We start from the raw sequence: 21364 nt of genomic DNA, 5'->3' as shown, positions 1-21364 counted from the left end.
CGAAAGGTGTTGAGAACTTCAGTGCTACACTTTCCTTCATTATCATCGGCTGTCTGCTTCAGTGCGAAACTGGCACAGGTCGGGGATGAGACTGCTCTAAAGAGATGCACCATCATCTGGCACTCTGCTAACGGTTGGTGTCGCCGTCTGGCCACCACAGGAATCTGAGGAAGTCAACATCCATCAATAAAAGTTCCGCACCGGCCACTCTGGAGAGGAAATAAAAAAGAGCTGAGACGGCAGAAGCAGACGCAAAAGAATTTCCTCACACTGACACACTAACAGATCTGAGCGCATGGGAAAAGGATTTGATCAAAGAGGGGCTACCGGTAAGTGTGCTCGTCATTGGACTCCATGCCGAAAGTGTGAACGCTGGTAGTACTGACTGTTATTGAAAGCGTAAATTGCGCTTATGTTTCATTTCTTCGGGTTACTTACCTTGCTCTTTTTGAAATTAGTTTGCTAAAAAGTTCGTGTTGGAGTCATTTGGGTTAAGTAGATAAATTGTATAAATATTTTTCGTTAAAATACAGCGAATTTTGCTTTAGTAAAATGCACATTAAAATATTTAAGTAGTTCTGTTTAAAAGTAGTAAGGTTAAAACCTATATTAAAATCAACTAAAATACTTGTTTCGTGTAATTCAGTTTCATGAAAGCTGGTTGAGTTTCACAGATTTAGTTAAAATCGTGATAAATGCATGAATACAAATCTGTATAAAATAAATCAAACTAATGCACAAGGTAAAAGGTTTGATTAAGAGACTGTATTTCTGCAGAAGGTTTTGGACCAACCTAAAGCCATCGGAGAAGAGGACCGCAGCTCAACAACTCGGTGCCTGCAAGAGGTGCCTCAAAGTCCGGCTACTGCAGAAAGACCTCTTACCTGTGTAGGAATCCAGAATGCAGTGACCAACACCACTATCTTCTCTGTCTAGCTGCCAGACCCCAGTCCCAAACAACACCCGAATCTAGTTCAGTGAAAGCTGAGGGAAAAAGATACACTGAAGCCCAAGAAGAGTTGCTCTCCAAACTTCCACCTGAGCTGGCACAGCAGTGTCGAAACGCCTTCTGCAACATCTTGTCCAGGGCATACATCTCCACCGCAGCTGGAAGAGACCTTCTCAAGGAGAATGGCTTAAACAAGTATGCAGTCATCTTGATGCTCCTTGACCTCACAGCCAATGATGGACAAAGGATCGGGACCCTCACTGATCTGGCATCAGACACAAACTACATCACACATAGAGCTGCAAGCAAACTGAACCTTAGAAGTAAAGACGTGACGCTGGTGGTTCACGGCGTTGGAGGGATAAAGGTGTCTGTAGCAACTAAAAGCTACCTCCTCAAGATACATGTCAACACTCCAAGAGGGACTCTCAAGTTGCATCAACTGATCTGCTATGGACTTGATGAAATAGCAAAAGATCGCAGATATGTTCCAGCCACTAAGTTACAGAAGTTTTTCCTGGATGTTCCCCTCAAAGACCTCACAAGACCCAGAGAAATACAACATCTTGACATCCTGACCTCACACAACAACTTCGACCACCTGAAACTCCTCACCTCCAACCTTGAGCAGATCCTTAAAGCCGGAGGATTCTTCATGAAGTCCTGGGTCTACTCAAATCAAAGTGGGAGGAAAGAGTCAAGTAGTAGACAAGCCGAGCCATCCATGTCGAACTGGCAAACACACTATCGATAGAGAGCTTTCTACTTGCTTATCAGAGGTTCACTTCTATCCGAGGCCATAACCAGAAAGTCTGGTCCTATCCAGCAGTGACGTGCAGTCAGGGGAGGCAGGTGAGGCTGTGCCTCACCTGTCATTATGGGAAGAAAAAACGAAAAAAAATTAAATGATTATATTTAATCAGTAATTTGTGTTTTGCAGTCATTTTCCATTTAAATTTACCATTTTTGGGTGTTTTTTTCAAAATCGTTGAATTTCCACATTTGCCGTTCAGATACAAAGAAGTGACGTGCGGTGAGGCAGCAGCAAGTTGAGCCTCACCTTGGATTGCGCAATGCCTATGCAATCAGACGGTACTGCTGTCTCTCTGTATGTCGATATAAAAATGTTCGATCACCTGTACTATATGAGCTGAGTTTACATAATTTAGCAGATGTATATGATGTACCGTGTTTGTTTTTATAAACAACTGTGTGAGTGACGCTTTTCTTGTACTGAGCGATCGTAAAACGCCGGTGAAAAGGCACTGAGTGAGGCACGCAGTTCTCCTGCCTCATGTTAGGGGGCGCCGGTGATCCCCGAGATTATGACGCGTCAGCTAAAAAATAATAGAATAAGTGATATCAAGCGGCAAATCAATTACTGCCTTCCAGTCATTTTCAACATGGAGGATTACGTCTCTCAACTCAGGAATTTTTCCAAATTGGACTTTCAGTCAAAGCAGGAGATTATTTTGAAAGGAAGACCAACGCCGGATTTACAGATGCTACAAACAACAGGACAGAAGAATCGGTCATTTCAGACAGAGTGGTACAGACGAAAAGACTGGCTTTGTGGATGTCCAGCAAGAAACCGCCTTTTCTGCTTTTCCTGTCTTCTGTTTTCCACCTCTAACAACGTCTGGACTGAGATCGGATACAGCGACCTGAAGAACTTGCAAAGAAGCCTGATTAAACATGAGCGGTCCACTACGCACATCCAGAGTCAGATCGCGCTTAAAACATTTGGGATGTCCAGGATCGACTTGGCTTTGAATGAACAGCGACGACTCAACATCAGCATCCACAATGCTAAGGTGAGGGAGAACAGGGATATTTTAAAAGATCTCATAAATGCCACCTGCTTCCTCGCTAAACAACAGTTAGCATTTCGTGGAAACGATGAAAGTGCAGCCTCAGCTAATCGTGGGAACTATGTCGAGCTATTGCATGCTTTTGCTGAGAAAGATGACAGGCTTGCTCGACATCTGGAGACATCTACTGTATTTTCTGGCTTGTCAAACAGAATACAGAACGATTTAATAGAAGCAGTTGGTGATGTCATAAGGAATGACATTAAAAAGGAGATCGGTGCAGCCCCATTTGTTGCTGTGGAAGTAGACGAGACCACAGATGTCACAAACCACGCTCAGATTTCCGTCATATTACGCTATGTGGCTACATCTGAAGAAGGCTGTGAGGTGAAGGAGGCTTTTTTGGGCTTTGATGACGTGAGTGAGGACAGACGCGCTCCTGCCATTGTCGAGTACGTCCTGGGAGTGTTGGAGAAATATGACTGTACTGACAAGCTTGTCGCTCAGACGCACGATGGTGCTGCTGTAATGGCCTCGGAGCTTAATGGTGTGCAAGCTAAAGTTAAAGAAAAAGTCCCGGAAGCAATGTTTACACACTGTTACGCACACAAGCTGAACTTGGTGCTCATGCATTCAGCAAAGTGCATGCCGGAATGTCGCACGTTTTTTAAAACAGCTGAGGGACTAGCATCATTTTTCAGCAAGTCCACAAAGCGCATCCATTTACTGGATGAGGTTGTCAAGCGCCGTTTACCCACAGCAGCACCTACGCGATGGAGCTCTAACTCTCGGCTGCTCCAGACAATAAGCATGCATCAAAATGATCTGCGCACCTTATTCCATGTAATTATGGAAAATGCCGACAACTGGGATAACACACACTGATGATGGCAGCAGGATACGACAGGTGGCTCTCAAAAGCATCAACCTGCTTTCTCCTCACAATGTATGAGGACATTTTCAATGAAACTGACGCACTTTTTAGAATGCTGCAAAACAAAGTCATGGACATTGAATACTGTCGTGCACGCATCTGCGACACCGTTGCAGCTCTCGAGCGCATGAGACTGATGTTTGACAGTTTTTGTGACCAATTTGAGCAGAAATGCAGCGCGCTGGGCTTGACAGAGAGTGGAGACAGACAGTCGGTCAGATGTGAACGAAAACGACTATTTTGTAACATTCTGGATGATGTCAGCTGTCAAATGAAGGCACGCTTTAATCATTTCGGTGAGCTGGCTTTCCTTGCTTTGGTGGACTGCGCAAAATTCAGTGAAATGTCACAACATTTTGATGACACGAAGCTGCAGAGCCTGTCAAAATATGCCAAATTCTTTGACTTTGTGAAACTAAAGGCGGATCTCGTTGGACTGTATGGCTCACAAACAGTGAGGGAGGAATGCAAAGTTGCTGGACAGCTTCTCAGCTTTGTGGCCCAGAAGGATCTCATCCCAACTGTTCCTGAAGCAGCAAAGTTGCTCCAGCTCGTGCTCACTGTTCCTGCTACTACAGCGTCCGTGGAGCGGTCCTTCTCTGCGCTGAAAAGACTGAAAACATACAGTCGAAACAGGACTGATCAAGCACGACTTTCTTCCCTGGCAGTGATATCCATTGAGACAGAGAGACTTTCAAAACTGAAGAAAGACAAGGAACACTTCTACCAACAAGTTATTGATTCTTTTCTTCAGAAGGAGCGGCGTATGGACTTTATTTATAAGTAAATGTAAGACGATAATAACTTTTTTGCTTTTTTCTATGCTGCAGTTTGGATATGAAAAAAAAACATGTTGAAATGACATTTTAAACAAAACACGTTAACTGTTGTCAATCAAATGGTGAATAAGTTACTCAGTATGGTTCATGTTTGTAAATCTGACCGATTACGTCAGTTCCTCACCAGCCATTAACCTCACCGCACGTCACAATTCGTACCTGGATAGTATCCAGGTACGAATTTTAGTGGGGCAAAACCTGTACTGGAAGATATGCACACCTATCTGAGTCAACAGAGCAAAGTGCCACTTGAAGAATACGCTGCCAGAAATGGGACCTATCGGACTTGGAGAATCCTTTCAGCCGATTCACCTCACCGAAATGGTGCAGTCAAAGCTGCTGTCAAAATCACCAAAAGACCTCTCCAGATTCTTGGTAGAGGAGAAAGCTTTACCTTCAGCGAATTCCTGACGGTGCTCAAGCTAACTGCCAACCTAGCCAATGAGAGACCTATCGACATCAGAGTCCAGAGCCATGAAGACCACATTGAGTACATCCCTCCAAACACTCTGTTGTTTGGTCAAGCCACACAGAGCGGAGATTTCAAGACATTTAATTACACCACGTACCCCTTCAAAAGGCTTTAAGAAATACAAACACAAGTTAACTATTTTTGGAAGTCCTGGAGTCAACTTGCAGGTTTGTCCTGTTTGTCCTGTTTGTCCGCAGCAAGTGGCATACTGCTAGAGGAAACGTTGGCATTGGAGATATAGTTTGACTCTGCGAGCAAAATGCACTGAGGGGGCAATTCTAGTTAGTAAGAGTTGTTGCTGCGAATCCAGATTCCAGAGGCATCGTCATGTTCATGTGAAAGTCTCTTCGACTGGATGCGTTCTGGTGAAGACTCCAAAATCTGCTGCTAAAGAAACCGGGTTGATGAAGAAGGATTTCCAGGGCACCATACTGCATCAGGACGTTCGGCGCCTCGTTGTCCTCATCCCAGTGGAAGTTCAATTTGGAGACCAGCTCGCCTGACCGGTGCTATCTTTCCACGTAGTACTGCAGAAAGATCGAGTGGGAGGTGTTGCGTCTGGCTGCCTGGAGGTGTGACAGAGCTGAGACAGCAGAAGCAGACGCAAAAGAATCTCCTCACGCTGTCACACAAACAGATCTGAGCACATGAGAAAAGGACTTGATCAAAGAGGGGCTACCAGCAAGCGTGCTCGTCATTGGACTCTGTGCCGAAAGTGTGAACACCAGTAGTACTGACAGTTATTGAAAGTGTAAATTGCGCTTATGTTTCATTTCTTCGGGTTACTTACCTTGCTCTTTTTGAAATTAGTTTGCTAAAAAGTTCGTGTTGGAGTTATTTGGGCTAAGTAGATAAATTGTATAAATATTATTTGTTAAAATACAGCAAATTTTGCTTTAGTAAAATGCACATTAAAATATTTAAGTACTGCTTAAAAGTAGTAAGGTTAAAACCTATATTAAAATCAACTAAAATACTTGTTTCATGTAATTCAGTTTCATGAAAGCTGGTTGAGTTTCACGGATTTAGTTAAAATCGTGATAAATGCATGACTATAAATCTGTATAAAATAAATCAAACTAATGTACAAGATAAAAGATTTGATTAAGATTAAGTTTCTAGAGTGCTGAACTTTATTTTCTAATGCTTAATCAAATACCTTGGTTGATTGAAAATGCTGAATTTTATTTGATATTTTTTACATTTATTTATGTATCTAAATTATTTATTTGTGACTATAGGTTTTTCACCTTCCCTACTTCCTGTGTACTGGTTCAAATAAAGGAAAATAACGAGTGAAATCCTGAAGTCTGGTCAAGTCCTTCCTTTTTCAAATGTGGGAAGCCATGGCGCTGTAAACAAACTTGACAATCAGGCTGCCCGAGTAAGTCTCTAAGGACTCTACAGCTAACCCAAAATGCTGCTGCATGCATGCTCACAAGAATTTGAATTAGAGATCATATTTCTCCTGTTTTGGCTTCTCTACACTGGCTGTCTCTAAAAAACAGAATAGTATAATAGTATATATATATATAGTATAATAGCCCTTGATGGTCAGGTACCATCATAACTTAAAGAACTCATGGTACCCTATTATCAAACTAGAATTCTGTGCTCCCAGGATACAGGATTGCTTGTGGTCCCTTGAGTCTCCAAAAGTAGAATAGGAACAAGAGCCTTCAGTTATCAAAATTTCCTCCTGTGGAACCAACTTCCAGTTTTGGTCAGGGAGGTAGACACCCTGTCTATGTTTAAGAGCAGACTTAAACTTAGATTTTCCTTTTTGATAAATAGTTGGGGCAGGCCTAGGCTCACCTGTAGTTATGCTGCTATAGGCTTAGACTACCAGGGATCTCCCATGATGTAGTGAGCTCTTCTCAGCTCCTCTAACACTCCTTCTGTACATGTATTCATGTATGGTCATGAACAGCATATATTACCATCTGGTAATGTTTCTTTTATGAATCAATCTCATCCTTTCTTCCTTACCTTGCCCAGTGGCTTTTTGCTGCTCTCCCAGTTTCTCCTATCTATGGAGGGGGGCACCTGGTACACATCCTGCCCAGGTCCTGTACCTCCGGGTGGGGCTGCTCCCTGGCCTGGTCCAGGCCCTACAGAGGGTGGCACCTGGTAGATGTCCTGCCCAGACAACTGGTACTGTCTCTGGGCTAGAGCTGGGGCTTTGCTAAGGGGTCCTGGCTGGATATGTGGAGGGGATCCACTTGGGCCAGAGGGAACTTGGTACAGACTTGGTTTGGGCCCATGGGAGGGGGGCATCATGTAGACAGTGTCAGGGTTGGGCTGCGCAGGGTTGGGGGTTGAAAAGGCTTGGTGCATAGATGTGTACTGAGTTGAAGGGAGGTGCTTCTTGGTGAACCCAGAGGAGGAAGTAGGGATGGCAGCAGATGATGCAGCAGGTGTTGGTTTGGCGTAAGCACTCTGAAGGGGGAGGGGTCGCTGCACCAGGGAAGCAGGACAGGGAGCAGCTGCATCTGGCAAGGAAGGTGTGACCTGTTGCTGCTGCTTGTTGTCATACATGCCAACCAAGATCTTGAGGCGGTTTCCAGGGACAATGCCTTGGCGACCATGGAGGGAGCAGAGCCACCAGCCATCCAATCCCTGTGTGTCACGCTCCAATACTGTCATGATGTCCCCCTTGCGGAAGGACAGCTCGTCTGGAGACTCTGCCACGTTGTCATACAATGCCTTGGCCAACACATTCTGTAGAAGAACAAAGAAAAATATTTAAGAAGAAATATACTGTACGAGGTCCAGTTGGCTTATGTTCCCATCTGCATGTAGCTTTAAACACAACAGGGCAGCAGTGAATCATGTCAACCCTCCTTGTAAGATAGGTATCAGTGGATTTTGACTGTGTAGAACAAATGTTGCAGAGAAAGCAACACAGTGTACAACAGTGTACAGCTTACTGTGTGGATTATAGCTGTCTGTTCAAAGTTTAGATAGTTTCTGGTTGTTGTTACTAGGGATATTAAAAAAATTCAGTACCAGTACAAATACTAATAAAAGTGATACCAACAGAAATAGAAAACCTGATTTAATACTCCTTCCTTCCAATCTTGATGAGATGTTTTAATATATATTCACATTCCCATTTTTTCCTAGATCTGAGAAAAAAGGATTGAATGTAGGTATTCTTTGAAAGGCATAGTTCTGAAACTACTTGGTACGAAGCTATTTTGACTGCTAAGTTAAAGGTATCAGTCTAACTTAAAGATACAATAGAAAAAAAATACATTTTGGAGAGTCAGCAAGCAAGAAGGCTGAATGAAACCTGCCTGATCACTGACTGTACATATATTCCATGCTGTGAAATGTTAGATGATGTTCAACACATGACAAGTTAAAGTAATACAGGTGGGAAATGAATGCAATACTGTAGGAACTAACACTGTGCAGCTGATGTACTGTAAAGAAGGCATATAATTTATCCAGTCACTGAGTAGCCCACATGCACATATACATACACAAGTAGCATTTAATTAAGTGCTCACAAAACTGTGATTTTTAGGGGACTGATTTACTGCCACCTCAAAATACTCACTTGCAGGTTTTGCTTTGGACAAGCAATCCAATTTCAATTATAATATTGAGAATGCATTAAAAATACCTGATGGAAACACGAAGGTAAGATGAGATGTTTATTATCAGGATAGTATGTGGGTCCAGATCCCATAACAATACCAGGTGTAAACGGGGTTTCTGTTTGCTTCATCAAACAGTTACTACAATAGCTGGGTTGCTCTGTCAGAGTACAATCACTGTACTCCTATACCTGTTGCGATACACTGTATGTGTCATATCTCTTTCTTTGTGTTACTGCTATTTCAGATTTCAGTACAGTCTGTGAACTTGTACTGTATGAGCACACACTCTCAGGGGTCCTATTTAAATCTGAAATCTGTCAGTTCATGGACAGTAAAGGTAAAGACTGCACAGTTTTGTGGGATGAAAGGTGAAAATGTGAGTTGGCGTTTCTGACTGACATCACAAATCATCTCAATGTCTTAAACCTTCAACTCCACGGACGTGACCGCATGATCACTGACATGCACAAGATGGCGGCGCGGGTGCACGCAGCGGCTCGAGGCTTTTTATGTATTTATTCATGTTTTTGTTTGTGTTTTCAAAACTGTTTTTACCACTCAAAGCCTTAATTCAGTATGGAAGGGCTGAATTGTGGGAATTGGGGAAAAATTACGGACTGTTTGCACCGCCAAAGCTGGATTTTATCCCACCAGAGCTGCAGCGGACCACAGAGGCTCTTGCCATCCCCCCTCTGTGGCCCCAGAGATGGAGGAGACAACATAAACAAAAGCAGGGTAAGCGGAGCGGGCTGCGTGCTAGGCTACATTCTAACCCACACAGACCGGCTCTGCCCAGTCTCCTCCTTGCCAGCGCCAGGTCACTCGTCAACAAACTGGACGAGATTCGAATGAGGATCGTCTCACGTAAGATGGACAGCTGTGTGGCGATCTTCACGAGACCTGGCTGGATAAAAACATCCCCAATGCAGCGGTGGAGCTAGCGGGACGCTCGCTGTTCCGTGCCAACAGGACTGCAGCTTCAGGCAAGACCAAAGGCGGAGGTTTGGCGCTGTACATTCACAACTCGTGGTGTACAGCAACGAACATAATAGGAACTTTCTGCTCCCCCGATTTGGAATATCTTGCAGTGAAGTGCAGACCGTTTAAACTGGTTAGAGAACTCAGCTCGGTCATGATCATAGCGACCTATATACCACAGAGGGCTAACGCTAAGCTAGCGCTAGAGGAGCTATACTGCCTGATTAGCAGCCAAATGGACGCTAATCCAGAGGCGGCTGTGATCATGGCTGGGGACTTTAACCATGTGGAATTAAAGGCTGTTCTCCCCAAATTCCACAAATTCATCAACTTTCCAACCAGAGACTGCAATATACTGGATCAGGTCTACTGCAATATCCCTGGGGCATACAAGGCTGTAGCAGCTCCTCACTTGGGCATGTCTGACCACATCTCCGTGGAGCTGATCCCTTCCTACAGACCTCTGATTGGACCAAACCCACCACCAGAACCATTCAGGTTTGGACTGAGGAGGCTTCCTCAGCCCTACAGGACTGCTTCGAGCACACAGACTGGGGAGTGTTCAAAGCAGACGCTGACCTGGAGGAATACACGTCAGCTGTGTTGTCCTATGTTCACTTCTGTACTGATGCTGTCCTACCCACAAAGGCAATCACGGTTTTTCCTAATCAAAAACCATGGGTGGACGGCACAGTGTGGCCCCTGCTAAAAGCCCGGGATGCAACCTATAGGTCAGGAGATAGGCTGGCTTACAGCAGGGCCCGGAAAGAACTGAAAAAGGGCATCCAGCTGGCTAAACACAGGTACAAGCAGTGCATTGAGGAGCACTTCAATGACAATGATCCACGTAACATGTGGAAAGGCATAAGGACCATCACGGACTACAAGCGCAACGACCAGCGGGTCAGCCGTGACCCGACCCTACCTGACACCTTGAACAGCTTCTTCGCACGCTTCGACTCTCCGAGCAGCAGAAGAACTGCACACCTTCCTCAGCAAGAGGTGCAGCAGGAGCCTCTTGTCCTGCAGCCGCACCAAGTGACCTCCGCTTTGAGAACAAGGCTGCAGGTCCAGATAAGGTGTCAGGACGCACACTGAAGTCATGCGCTGACCAACTGGCAGAAGTCTTTCTGGACATCTTCAACCTGTCCATGCAGCTGTCCACGGTCCCTGAAGTCCTCCATCATTGTGCCTGTGCCCAGGAAGGCAACCATCACCTGTCTCAACGACTACCGACCTGTCGCTCTGACCCCGGTTATTATGAAGTGCTTCGAGAGGATCCTCCTGAGATACATCAAGGATGCCATCCCTGTTGGCCTGGACAGTCTGAAGTTTACCTACAGGGAGAACCGTTCCATGGAGGATGCTGTCTCATTAGCACTTCACACGGCCCTGACTCACCTGCAGCATTCTAACACATATGTTAGGATGCTATTTGTAGGCTTCAGCTCAGCTTTCAACACCATCCCCCTGGATATGCTGGCCCTGAAGCTCCACAACCAGGGTCCGTCAGCTTCACTCTGCTCCTGGATCAGGGACTTCCTCACCAACAGGCCCCAGGTGGTGAGGATAGGGGAGACATCTGCCCCACTGATCCTCAACACTGGCACGCCGCAGGGCTGTGTACTCAGCCCTGCCTTATTCACCCTCCACACACACGACTGCTCTGCTATCCACCCCACAAACATGGTCGTTAAGTTTGCAGACGACACCACTGTGGTGGGTCTCATATCTAACAATGATGAGACCCACTACAGAGATGAGGTCCAGAGCGTGACACAGTGGTGTTCCAGGAACAACGTCATCCTGAACATCAGCAAGACCAAGGAGGTCATAGTGGACTACAGGAGGTCCAGGAAGACAGATCACGCTCCTGTCTGTATACTTGGGGAGCATCAAGTTCCTGGGCATCCACATTTCCTCTGACCTCTCCTGGTCAGTGAACTCCTCACACCTGGTGAAAAAGGCCCAACAGTGGCTCTTCTTTCTCAGGAAGTTGAAACGGACTGGACTGTCTACTAAGCTGCTTGTGAACTTTTACAGGGCCACAATTGAAAGTATCCTGTGTCTCAGTGTGACTGTGTGGTATGGCAGTTGCACAGCACAGGACAGAAAGGACTTAGCTCGGGTGGTGAGGACAGCACAGGGGATTGTGGGCTGCAGTCTACCAGATCTGGACTCAGTTTACACTGCCCGAGTCCAGAAGAAGGCAAGACGCATTGCCACAGACTCCACCCACCCGGGGCAATGAACTGTTTGTACCGCTTCCATCAGGAAAGCGGTACAGGAACATTAAAACCAGCACAAACAGACTCAGGGACAGCTTCTTCCCCAGAGCTGTAAAAGCAATAACCCCCCTACAGTGAAACACTCACGTCCCACCCCCCTACAGGACTTCACACATACATACACCCTCCCCCGTCTAGCCGCATACACACAAACAGCATACCACAGACCGACACTAAGTGCACTTTTATCTACCTCATTTTGTATATCTACCTCATTTTGTATATATCTACCTCATTTTGTATTTTATATTTTTATATATTTTTTTCTCTTAAGTGTACAATTTTAATTTTCTGCTGCTATTTATAGGTGTGCTTTTAAGACAAGAATCTGGACAAAATTTCGTTATGCTTGCATAATGACAATAAAGACTATTGAATCTTGAATGTATGATGCAGTTAAGGCATTTGAGGTGAAGCTGCACTCATGGGAGACACAAATGCACCAGTGCAACTTGCCTCACTTTGGCATAAGAGCAAAGGAAATTAAATGTTTTCATTTGTTATTTTGTTTTATGTTGTTATTATATTTATTTAGATTTCCAGGGTTTTTTTCTTCAACATGTTCATATTTTGAATTTGTATAATTTTGACAGGTGATTTTTTTAGAGAACAAAATATTTAAAGATATTTAAGTTTATTTTTATATCAGAATCAGAATCAAAATTCCTTTATTTATCCCTGAGGGGAAATTCTTTTTTGTACAGACATTGCACTTGCAGTTTTCCACACCAAGAAAGAAAGTGAAAGATATAAAAATAGGATAAACAACAAGATGAGTATAAATCTAAAAAATACAGGTATTTACATGTGTGTAACATATATACATTATATATATAAAAGTATGTGTGTCCATCACAGTGCAGAGTTTAACAGTGTGATGGCGACAGGCAGGAATGATTTCCTGTGTCGCTCTGTAGTGCATCGTGGGAGTAATGAGTCTGTTGCTGAACAAGCTCCTGTAGCTGATCAACACATTGTGGAGAGGGTGAGAGGGAAAGTCCAGTATAGTCCTTATTTTGGACAACATCCTCCTCTCAGACATCACTGTCAGAGAGTCCAGTTCCTCTCCCACAACATGGCTGGCCTTCATAATGATTCTATTGAGTCTGTTAGTGTCCCTCACCCTCAGGCAGCTGCCCCAGCAAGCAACAGCATATGTGATGGCACTGGACACCACCCACTCATAGAACATCCTCAGCATCGTCCTGCAGATGTTGAAGGACCTCTACCCTTTTTGTAAACAGTATCCACGTTCTTGCACCAGTCCAGTGTGTGATCCAAGTACACCCGCAAGTATTTGTACTCTTCCACCACCTCCACAGTGGCCCCTTTGATGTTGACAGGGGTCACTGGAGCCTTAGTCCTCCTCAGGTCCATCACCAGTTCCTTGGTCTTTGTTACATTGAGCTGTGGATGGTTTTTCCCGCTCCATGAGACAAAGTTGTCCACTACAGTCCTGTGCTTTCTCTCATCCCCCCAATAATACACCCAACCACTGCAGAGTGATCAGAAAATTTGCAGTGATTAAAGTCTGTGGTGTAAATGGTGAAGAGGAAGGGAGAGAGGACGGTCCCCTGTGGAGCCCCGGTGTTGTCTGACAAGCAGTACTTTAGACGTACATACTGTGGTCTGCCAGTCAGATAGTCTGCAATCCAGGACACCAGATGGCCATCCACCTGCATCGCTATCAGCTTCTCAGTCAACGCAAACGCACTTGAGAAATCAAAGAACATGATTCTCATTGTGCTTGCCAGCTTGTCCAGGTGGGTGTAGATTCTGTTCAGCAGGTAGATGATGGCATCGTCCACTCCAAGGCGGGGCTGGTAGGTGAGCTGAAGGGGATCCTGAAATGGCCGTATAGCCCATAGGCCTGTAGTCCATGGGGTCGCTGGGACGTCGCGTCTTCGGGACAGGAACGAGGTATGATGTCTTCCACACCACGTGGACCCTCTGAAGACTCAGACTCAGGTTGAAGACATGATGAAGTACTCTGCTTAACTGGGGGGGGGCAGGCTCTCAGGACACTGGGGCTCACACCATCTGGGCCTGCAGCTTTGCCTGCGTGGAGTCTCTGCAGCTGTCTTTTCACCTGCTCAGTTGTGAAGGTCATCGTTGAGGTGATGGATGGGGGAGGGGTGCACGTGGTATCCAGGTGAGAGCGGTCCACCCAGGTGTCTGGGGATGAGGTGTGAGTGAGGCCATCCAGATGGAACGGGGGGGGGGGGGCTGGAGTGGCTAGTTGCTGCCGTACTGCTGAGGAGTCGTTTGAAGCGTGAGTTGGGGTCCCTATGTCAAATCTGTTAAAGAACTGATTCAGCTCATTCGCCCATTCCACACTGCCATCAACTCCTCCTCCACTGTTTGGCCCTCTCTATTGCCTGCTCTAAAAGCCCTCTTCTTATCGTTGAGGATGGCTTTGATGTCCTTGGTTACCCATGGCTTGTTGTTGGGGTAACAGTTTACAGTCGTGGTTGGGACAATGGTGTCCACACAGAAGTTTATGTAGGCAGTGATGCACTCAGTGAGCCCATCAATGTCCTGGACGTGGGGTTCACAGAGTGCCTGTCAGTCTGTCACCTCGAAACAGCCCTGCAGTGCCTCATTGGCCTCATCTGTCCATCTCCTCACAGTCCTTGACATTACGGGCAGACGCTTTACGAGAGGCACATAGCAGGAGGAGAGGTGGATCAGGTTGTGATCTGACCTGCCTATTGGGGGAGAGGGGAATAGCTGTAAGAATCTCTTACATTAGCATACCGCAGGTCTATTGTTCTTCCCTCTGTGGTAGGACAGTTCACAAACTGAGTGAAAGTGGGGAGTGTTTTGTCCAGGTTAGTATGGTTGAAATCACCCAAGACTGCAATGAATGCACAGCTGCTCAGTCTGTATCCGGGCTATTGCAGAGTGAATAGTTTCACATGCCGTGCTGGGGTTTGCAGAGGGGGGAACATAAACAGTCACCATGACAACATGTGAAAACTCCCTGGGCAAGTAATATGGACGTAGTCCAATGGCACACAGTTCCACAACCAGGCTGCAGATGCGCTTCTTCAATGTTATGTGAGCTGGATTACACCACCGGTTGTTAACAAGCAAGGCAAGCCCTCCCGCTTTGTGCTTACCGCTAGCAGCGCAGTCTCTGTCTGCATGGACCGTATGGAAGCCCGTAACTGTCGTATTGTCACATTTCCCATGACAATAGAGGGGAGACATGGCTTAAACTTCCTAGTCATAAGCCTCTGTTGTTTCAAAGCCTCTCTCCTCCTCCGTAGCTTTTTATTTCCCCTGCTTCCTCTGTCAGTCTTGATCCAACATTCAGCAGGGATTACTCTGTGTTTTCCCTGGAGTGGTGGCCAGCTTCAGGTCCATCAGCTGATCCCTAGTGTAAACAATGCGGGCAGCGAGGAGTTGCATCGTCGCACCGAAAAGAGTAGTTCAGTGTTGAACAGAAACACCGAAAAGACCCGCAACTTTCCTGGTGTGCGGTAGGTAGAAAAAGAGTGTAGGCCAAAGTAACAGAGAGTAAGAGAAGCGTAATATACTAAAAAACAGTAGAAAATAGTGAAGAAAGTCGGGAGCGTCTGTAACAGGCTGCACACGTATCGACGCATGCGCACCATATAGAATGGCATAAGAGCAAAGAAAATGTAATTGTTTCATTAATGTTAATATATTTTTTTATGTTGGAATGATATTCCTGTCTGTTTTTATCCCGCATGTTTAAAAATGTGTTCAAAGTGTTCAAAAAATTGTGTTCAATAAATGTTTATCTTGTTCGGCCCACAATGTAAAGTGTGCTTTGAGTTTTGGCTCCCTGTGCAATTGAGTTTGACACCCCTAGGACCTGGGGGATTTCAACTGCTGTGACATCACGTCACATCTGCCCAATCTGGAACAGTATGTTCCACTCCCAACAGAATGAATAATATATTGGACCTATGCTATGGAAGTATCCCAAATGCATATGTATCAAAGCCACGCCCCGCTCTCAGCCGGTCAGATCAAAATGTCATCCTGCTGCTACCAAAATACAGATCACAACTATAAACAGGGGAGAAAATAACAAAAATGATTACAGTTTGGAATAATCAAGCAACCGACACACTCAGAGGTGTGCTATGCTATCTGAAAAACTGGATCCTCTCCACTTTGCCTATATGGCAAAACGAGGTGTAGAGGATGCAAGTTTGACTCTTTTAAACACTGTTGCAACAAACATGGGCTCTGCATGACCACACACTTGGATTTTATTTATGGATTTTTCCTCTGCTTTTAACACCGTAAACCCTGACACTGCTGCACTTCCTCCTGAACTTACAGATCCACCCAATTTTGATCTCATGGATAAGAGACTTTTTAACGGACAGACCACAACAGGTGTTTTTAAATGGTGTCCAGTAAACTGGTTTTAAACACAGGGCTTCCACAAGGCTGTCTTTTATCCCCATTTCTGTTCTCTGTCTACACCAATAACATCACTTGTAGCAGGAAAAGAATGAGTCTTTTAAAATATGCTGATGACATGGCCCTGGTGGCCCACATGGACAGTATGGAGGCTCTCAACCAGTACCAACTAGCGGTGGATGACCTGGTCCTAACTTTCAGTGAGAAATCACTTGAACTGAATATTTCAAAGACAAAGGAGTTGTGCTATGTGGGTAGAGAAAGGGCAGCAACTACATGTCAGCTTTTTAAGCCCTTATCTATTCAGGGAGAGCAGGTTGAACAGGTGGAGTGTCTTAAGTATCTGGGGACACAGATGGACACCGCCTGTCCTTCCAAATGCACTCAGACTCAATCTACAATAAAGCACTCCAGCGCCTCCATCTTTTCAGGAAGCTAAAGAATTTTAATGTCAGGAATCTTGGTCTACCGATCACTTATATAATCCATTTTCACCTTTAATATCACATCCTGGTACAACTTCCTCACCAGCAAACAGAAAACAAAACTCTCACGGATCACAGATCAAGCTAGAAAAATAATTGGTTCACCACAAATTCCACTGTCCCATCTGTATGAGTGCTCTGTGATCAGTTACCTTTTGGCGTCAGACTAATAAAGATTCTATTCTATTCTATTCTGGACACCTGGGCATGAATCAGTCTGGCTCAAAAATAATATTGTTTTCACACACACACACTCAAACAGAAATCCCCTTCGTTAGTAACAGTGTCCAGATAAACAGGAAGTGGAATGAGGATGATTCACACAACCTCCTGCTTGGACTATGAGTCAATGCAATCCTGATGTCTTAGAATCCGCCTGACTAACTTCTCTCCCCCAGTTTCGATCTCTTTGTGAATCCCACTTGTCTAATCTACTTTGAAAGTTTTGGATTGATATTGTTCAGTTTAAAAATGAGAATAACACATATGATCTTTCTTTCTCTCACTGATTTTTTGCAGTATCTTCGAGTAGTAGGTACTGAATTGGGCTGAATGATTTCTGGAAATAGATTTTTGTCTAACTTTTTAACTGCAACTTCAACTACTAATAAATCATAAATTGAACTCCAGGCATGCTCTGGTAATCTATAATGAATTAAACAACAGGAACTTTGTTAAAGCATAATAACAAAATTGTTTCTGTTGGAACCAGCATTGACTTTTTCTTGTGCATTCCTGAGCCTTGGTCACAAATGAACCTGACACTGGTTCGGCGGTTTTCCTTCCTTAGCTCAATTTTGGTAGGTCCTGACCAGTGCTAGTGACTGGTAACACAAGTGCCGCAGTTTTGGAAATGCTCTGTTCCAGTCGTTTAGGCACCACATTTTGGCCCTTGACAAAGTCGCTCAAATCCTTAAGCTTGCACATTTTTTCTGCTTCTAACACATCACCCAATATCCCTCCAATTGCCAGGTGACACAATGACAAGATAATCAATATTATCCACTTCCTCTGTCAGTGGTCTTAATGTCATGGTTAATTGGTGTCTGGAAAGTCTGGACAGACAACGATGCAAACTACAACCTCACTACTGTTTAGTCCTAATCTGATTTAAATCTGTTAAGACTCAGTACAGCTACTACCATTATTGTTACAACCATTGTTATCAAAATCACCATAATACCTTCTGTATACTTCATTGTCATTATCATTATCTACATTTCGATACTTCTGGTATTATTACTGCTGCTATGCATCTCTGCTTGTGTGCTCCTTCTCTAACACCCCACCCCCTCTGCCTCTCTCCCTTGCTCTCTCTCTCTCTCTCTCTCAACCCAACCGGTCAAGGCAGATGGCCGCCCATCTTGAGCCGGGGTCTGCTCCGAGGTTTCTGCCTTCTAAAAGGCAGTTTTTCCACGCCACTGTCGCCAAGTGCTTGCTCAAGGGGGAATGTTGGGCTCTCTCTATTTCACAATTTAATTAAAGAGTTTGGTCTAGACCTGCTCTAATTGGAAAGTGTCATGAGATAACTTTTGTTGTGAATTGGCGCTATATAAATAAACTGAATTGAATTGAAAAATTGAAACTAGTGCATGGAGGCATAAAACCATGAGGTGGTAATTGTACTTTTATTCTACGCAATATATGTGATCCAAAGTCATTCAGTTTTCATTTTTGGAGAATTATAGTGCACTGTGGTTCATCTTTATTTATTAATTCTTATTTGAATTAGGCTTTTACTGTGACTTACAAACTGACTTTTGTTTTAGTATTATCCTGCATTTACTTTGTAACTTACTTACTGTCACAAAGATTTTCTTAATTTATGAAAACTGGGTTTGGATTAGGAGTGAGTGACCTGGCCAGAAAATAATTTCACTGTCTGTTTAATTGTAATCACAGTCCGAGACCTAAATTGCAATCTATTTTCTCAGTTTTGAAATGCCCTGTATAATACTCAGATAACTTGAATTGATTTCTCTATTTTCAGCTTTACACATCTTTTTACACATCTTCTTTCATTCCATACAGCTTTTCAACTCCTCCCTGGGAGGACAGAATTAGACTAGAGCTTAAGCTCCTGGGGCAAGTCGACTTCAGTTTAACCAGCTTGATGTTGCCGTTGCTTGGGATCACTACATCTATCACCACTGCCTTCTTCTGTTGTTTGTCGATCACCACGGTGGTCACGGTCTGCTATATCCATTTTGTCAGTCTGGATCTGGAAGTTCCACAGGATCTTTTCTTGGTCATTTTCACCCACCTTGGGAGGCGTGTTCCCCAGCCTGTATTGATCTTGTGCTGAGTACCTGTTCTTGTGGGGCAGCCGTGGTCTGGAGATTTGAGAAGCGGCTTGTGACCGGAGGGTTGCTGGTTCAGTTCCACCCCGGACTGGCAGGAAAAATTTGGATGTGGTGGAGTGATTGATCAATACTCCCCTCCTCTATTAGTCAGCTGATGTCCCCTTAGGCCCTTGTCCCCCCAGTTGCTCCCCAGGAGCCTTACATGGCAGCACACTGCTCCTGTGTGTGCGATTCACTGCATGTTGCATGTGTGTGTGTTTCAATCAGTGATGGGTTAAATGCAGAGAAAGAATTTTAGTGTATGTAAAAAATATATACTGACAAAATAAAGTCTGACGTTTTTTGTGCTGCCATGATTAGTGTGTCAATGCTGTCCTTCAATCCAGCCTTTCTCTAGTCATTGGTAGGATTTCTTGTTATCAGCCACTATATCTAAAAACAGATTGAGAGGTAGAATTTTCAGCTACCGTGCTCCACAACTGTGGAACCAACTCTTTCCATAGGTCAGAGAGGCACTCCACTTTTGAGCCTAGGCTAAAAACATTCCTCCATGATAGAGCTTATAGGTAGGGCTGGCTCAGGTAACTGAACCATTTTATAGCTATGCTGCCATAGGCCTAGACTGCTGAGGGACTCATCAGGATACCTCTCCTTCTACACATTTGCTGTTCCGTCTTTATCTGTTATACTGTGTAGTCTGGCCTTGGTGTCTTTCACTCTCTCTGTGTCTTTACAGATTTCTCCAGAGCTTCATCCACCAGCACCAACCTCCACTTGCATCACCTCCTTCCCTGCCTCCATCAACTCTCACAACTGAACATTTCCCATCTTTCCCATATTGCATGTTGTTAACTGCTTTCTTGCCTGCACAACATCCATTGCGCGTCTGCCCATCCTGGGTGAGGGATCCCTCCTCTGTTGCTCACCCTGAGGTTTCTCCCATTTTTTCCTTAAAAAAACCTTAAAGGTTTTTTCTGGGAGTTTTTCCTTAGTGTGAGGCTCAAAGGGCAGAGGATGTTGCTATGATGTTATGTAAAGCCCTTTCAGACAAACTGCTTGTAAAAATGGGCTATACAAATAAAGTTGTCCTGTCTTGTCTTCTGTCTTCTATCTATCTTCTTCTATCTGTCAGTGGTACATGCCATGCAAAGGCTTGTCCCTTCACGATAGTTCATTCTCTTACTCCTGATCATTGCTGGGTTTTTTGCTGCCTGAGGTATGTATTTAGCAGTTCATCTCTGGGGGCATCTTCCTATTGTATTCCTGGATTCCTTGTTGTGTCTAGTATATTCTTAGGGCATCTGGACTTGTTAGGGCTCTTGAAGACATTTTGCCTCTCATCCAAGAAGCTTCTTCAGTTCTAAATTTTAGTGAGGAGTGCAGAGTATTTAACCTCTGTGGAAACTGAATGCCTAAACAAAAGGGCTGTAATCCTTGGGATCCTGAAGGAACAGAACTACATCAAGAAAGCACTTACATGTGGCTAACTGAACTGGGCCTTCATGAAAGGCATTTCCTTCACAGAAAGAGGACAACAGAGAAGGACACACAGAAGGAGAACAAGGAGGAAGTACATCACTATTTCATACATTGCAGCGAGGCCAGCCCTATGCAGGGGCAAGAGATAAATAAATGTCTTGCCCCCTCAAATCAAAATTTTAGAAGATGAAAAAATCACATTTTAATATACTCACAAAATTAATATATTACAAGTTGACAAAATTATGAGCAGACAAACTTGCTGTGTTCAGTTACACTCAGAATATGACGTTTCTCTTTTCCTCTATCGCTGATGTACTTCCCCAGAAGTATTTTTAAATGCTTGAAAGACATCCAAACAAACATCAACTTACGTTTTCCCAGGTTGTGCAATGAAACACATTCACCTCGGACATCAGAATTTTCTACCCAGATTGTTTTGTTTTGTTTTGTTTCAAATAATCACAGCGGTTTTTACAAAGCCAGCTTACTTTTTTTCCACTCCAGCTTCCAGCAGCTCACAAAGAGAAAGTTTATGCTGTGTAATGCATCCGTTTTGCAGAGCTTTTAATAAGTGCAGTGCTGCTCCTGCCTGTATTAGTAGCAATGATGCTGCTGCTAGTACATGAGAGACAGCAGCTAGCATAACTACTACTTTAGCATCAGCAAGCACTGCTTCTCCTGTACCTTCCCCAACAAGTGCTGGCCCAAAGCAGCCTGCTCAGCTACCTAACCCAATTCAATGAAGTAAACACTGTTATTATCAGCACAGGAAAAACAAGTGCTGGAGCTTGATGTGTACGCATGATGCCCC

The 21364-nt window shown here is 44.4% G+C and overlaps 1 protein-coding gene across 5 annotated transcripts in view; it reads right to left on the bottom strand.

Moving 5' to 3' along the window:
• bcar1 (BCAR1 scaffold protein, Cas family member) overlaps positions 1-21364 on the bottom strand; it is a 96507-nt gene that overhangs the window by 22370 nt on the left and 52773 nt on the right. For 4 of the 5 annotated variants that reach the window (XM_046394499.1, XM_046394495.1, XM_046394498.1 and 1 more), the window contains one exon: positions 6995-7726. In XM_046394499.1, coding sequence (XP_046250455.1) covers positions 6995-7726 — 732 coding nt within the window. Of the gene's footprint in view, positions 1-6994; positions 7727-18916; positions 18919-20236; positions 20242-21364 lie in introns of those variants that run through there. The other variant, XM_046394500.1, reaches the window with a different exon arrangement.

Source organism: Scatophagus argus, chromosome 7, assembly GCF_020382885.2.
Source record: "Scatophagus argus isolate fScaArg1 chromosome 7, fScaArg1.pri, whole genome shotgun sequence".
Classification (NCBI taxonomy): Eukaryota; Metazoa; Chordata; class Actinopteri; family Scatophagidae; genus Scatophagus; species Scatophagus argus.
This window is presented reverse-complemented; position numbering and strand designations above follow the sequence as displayed.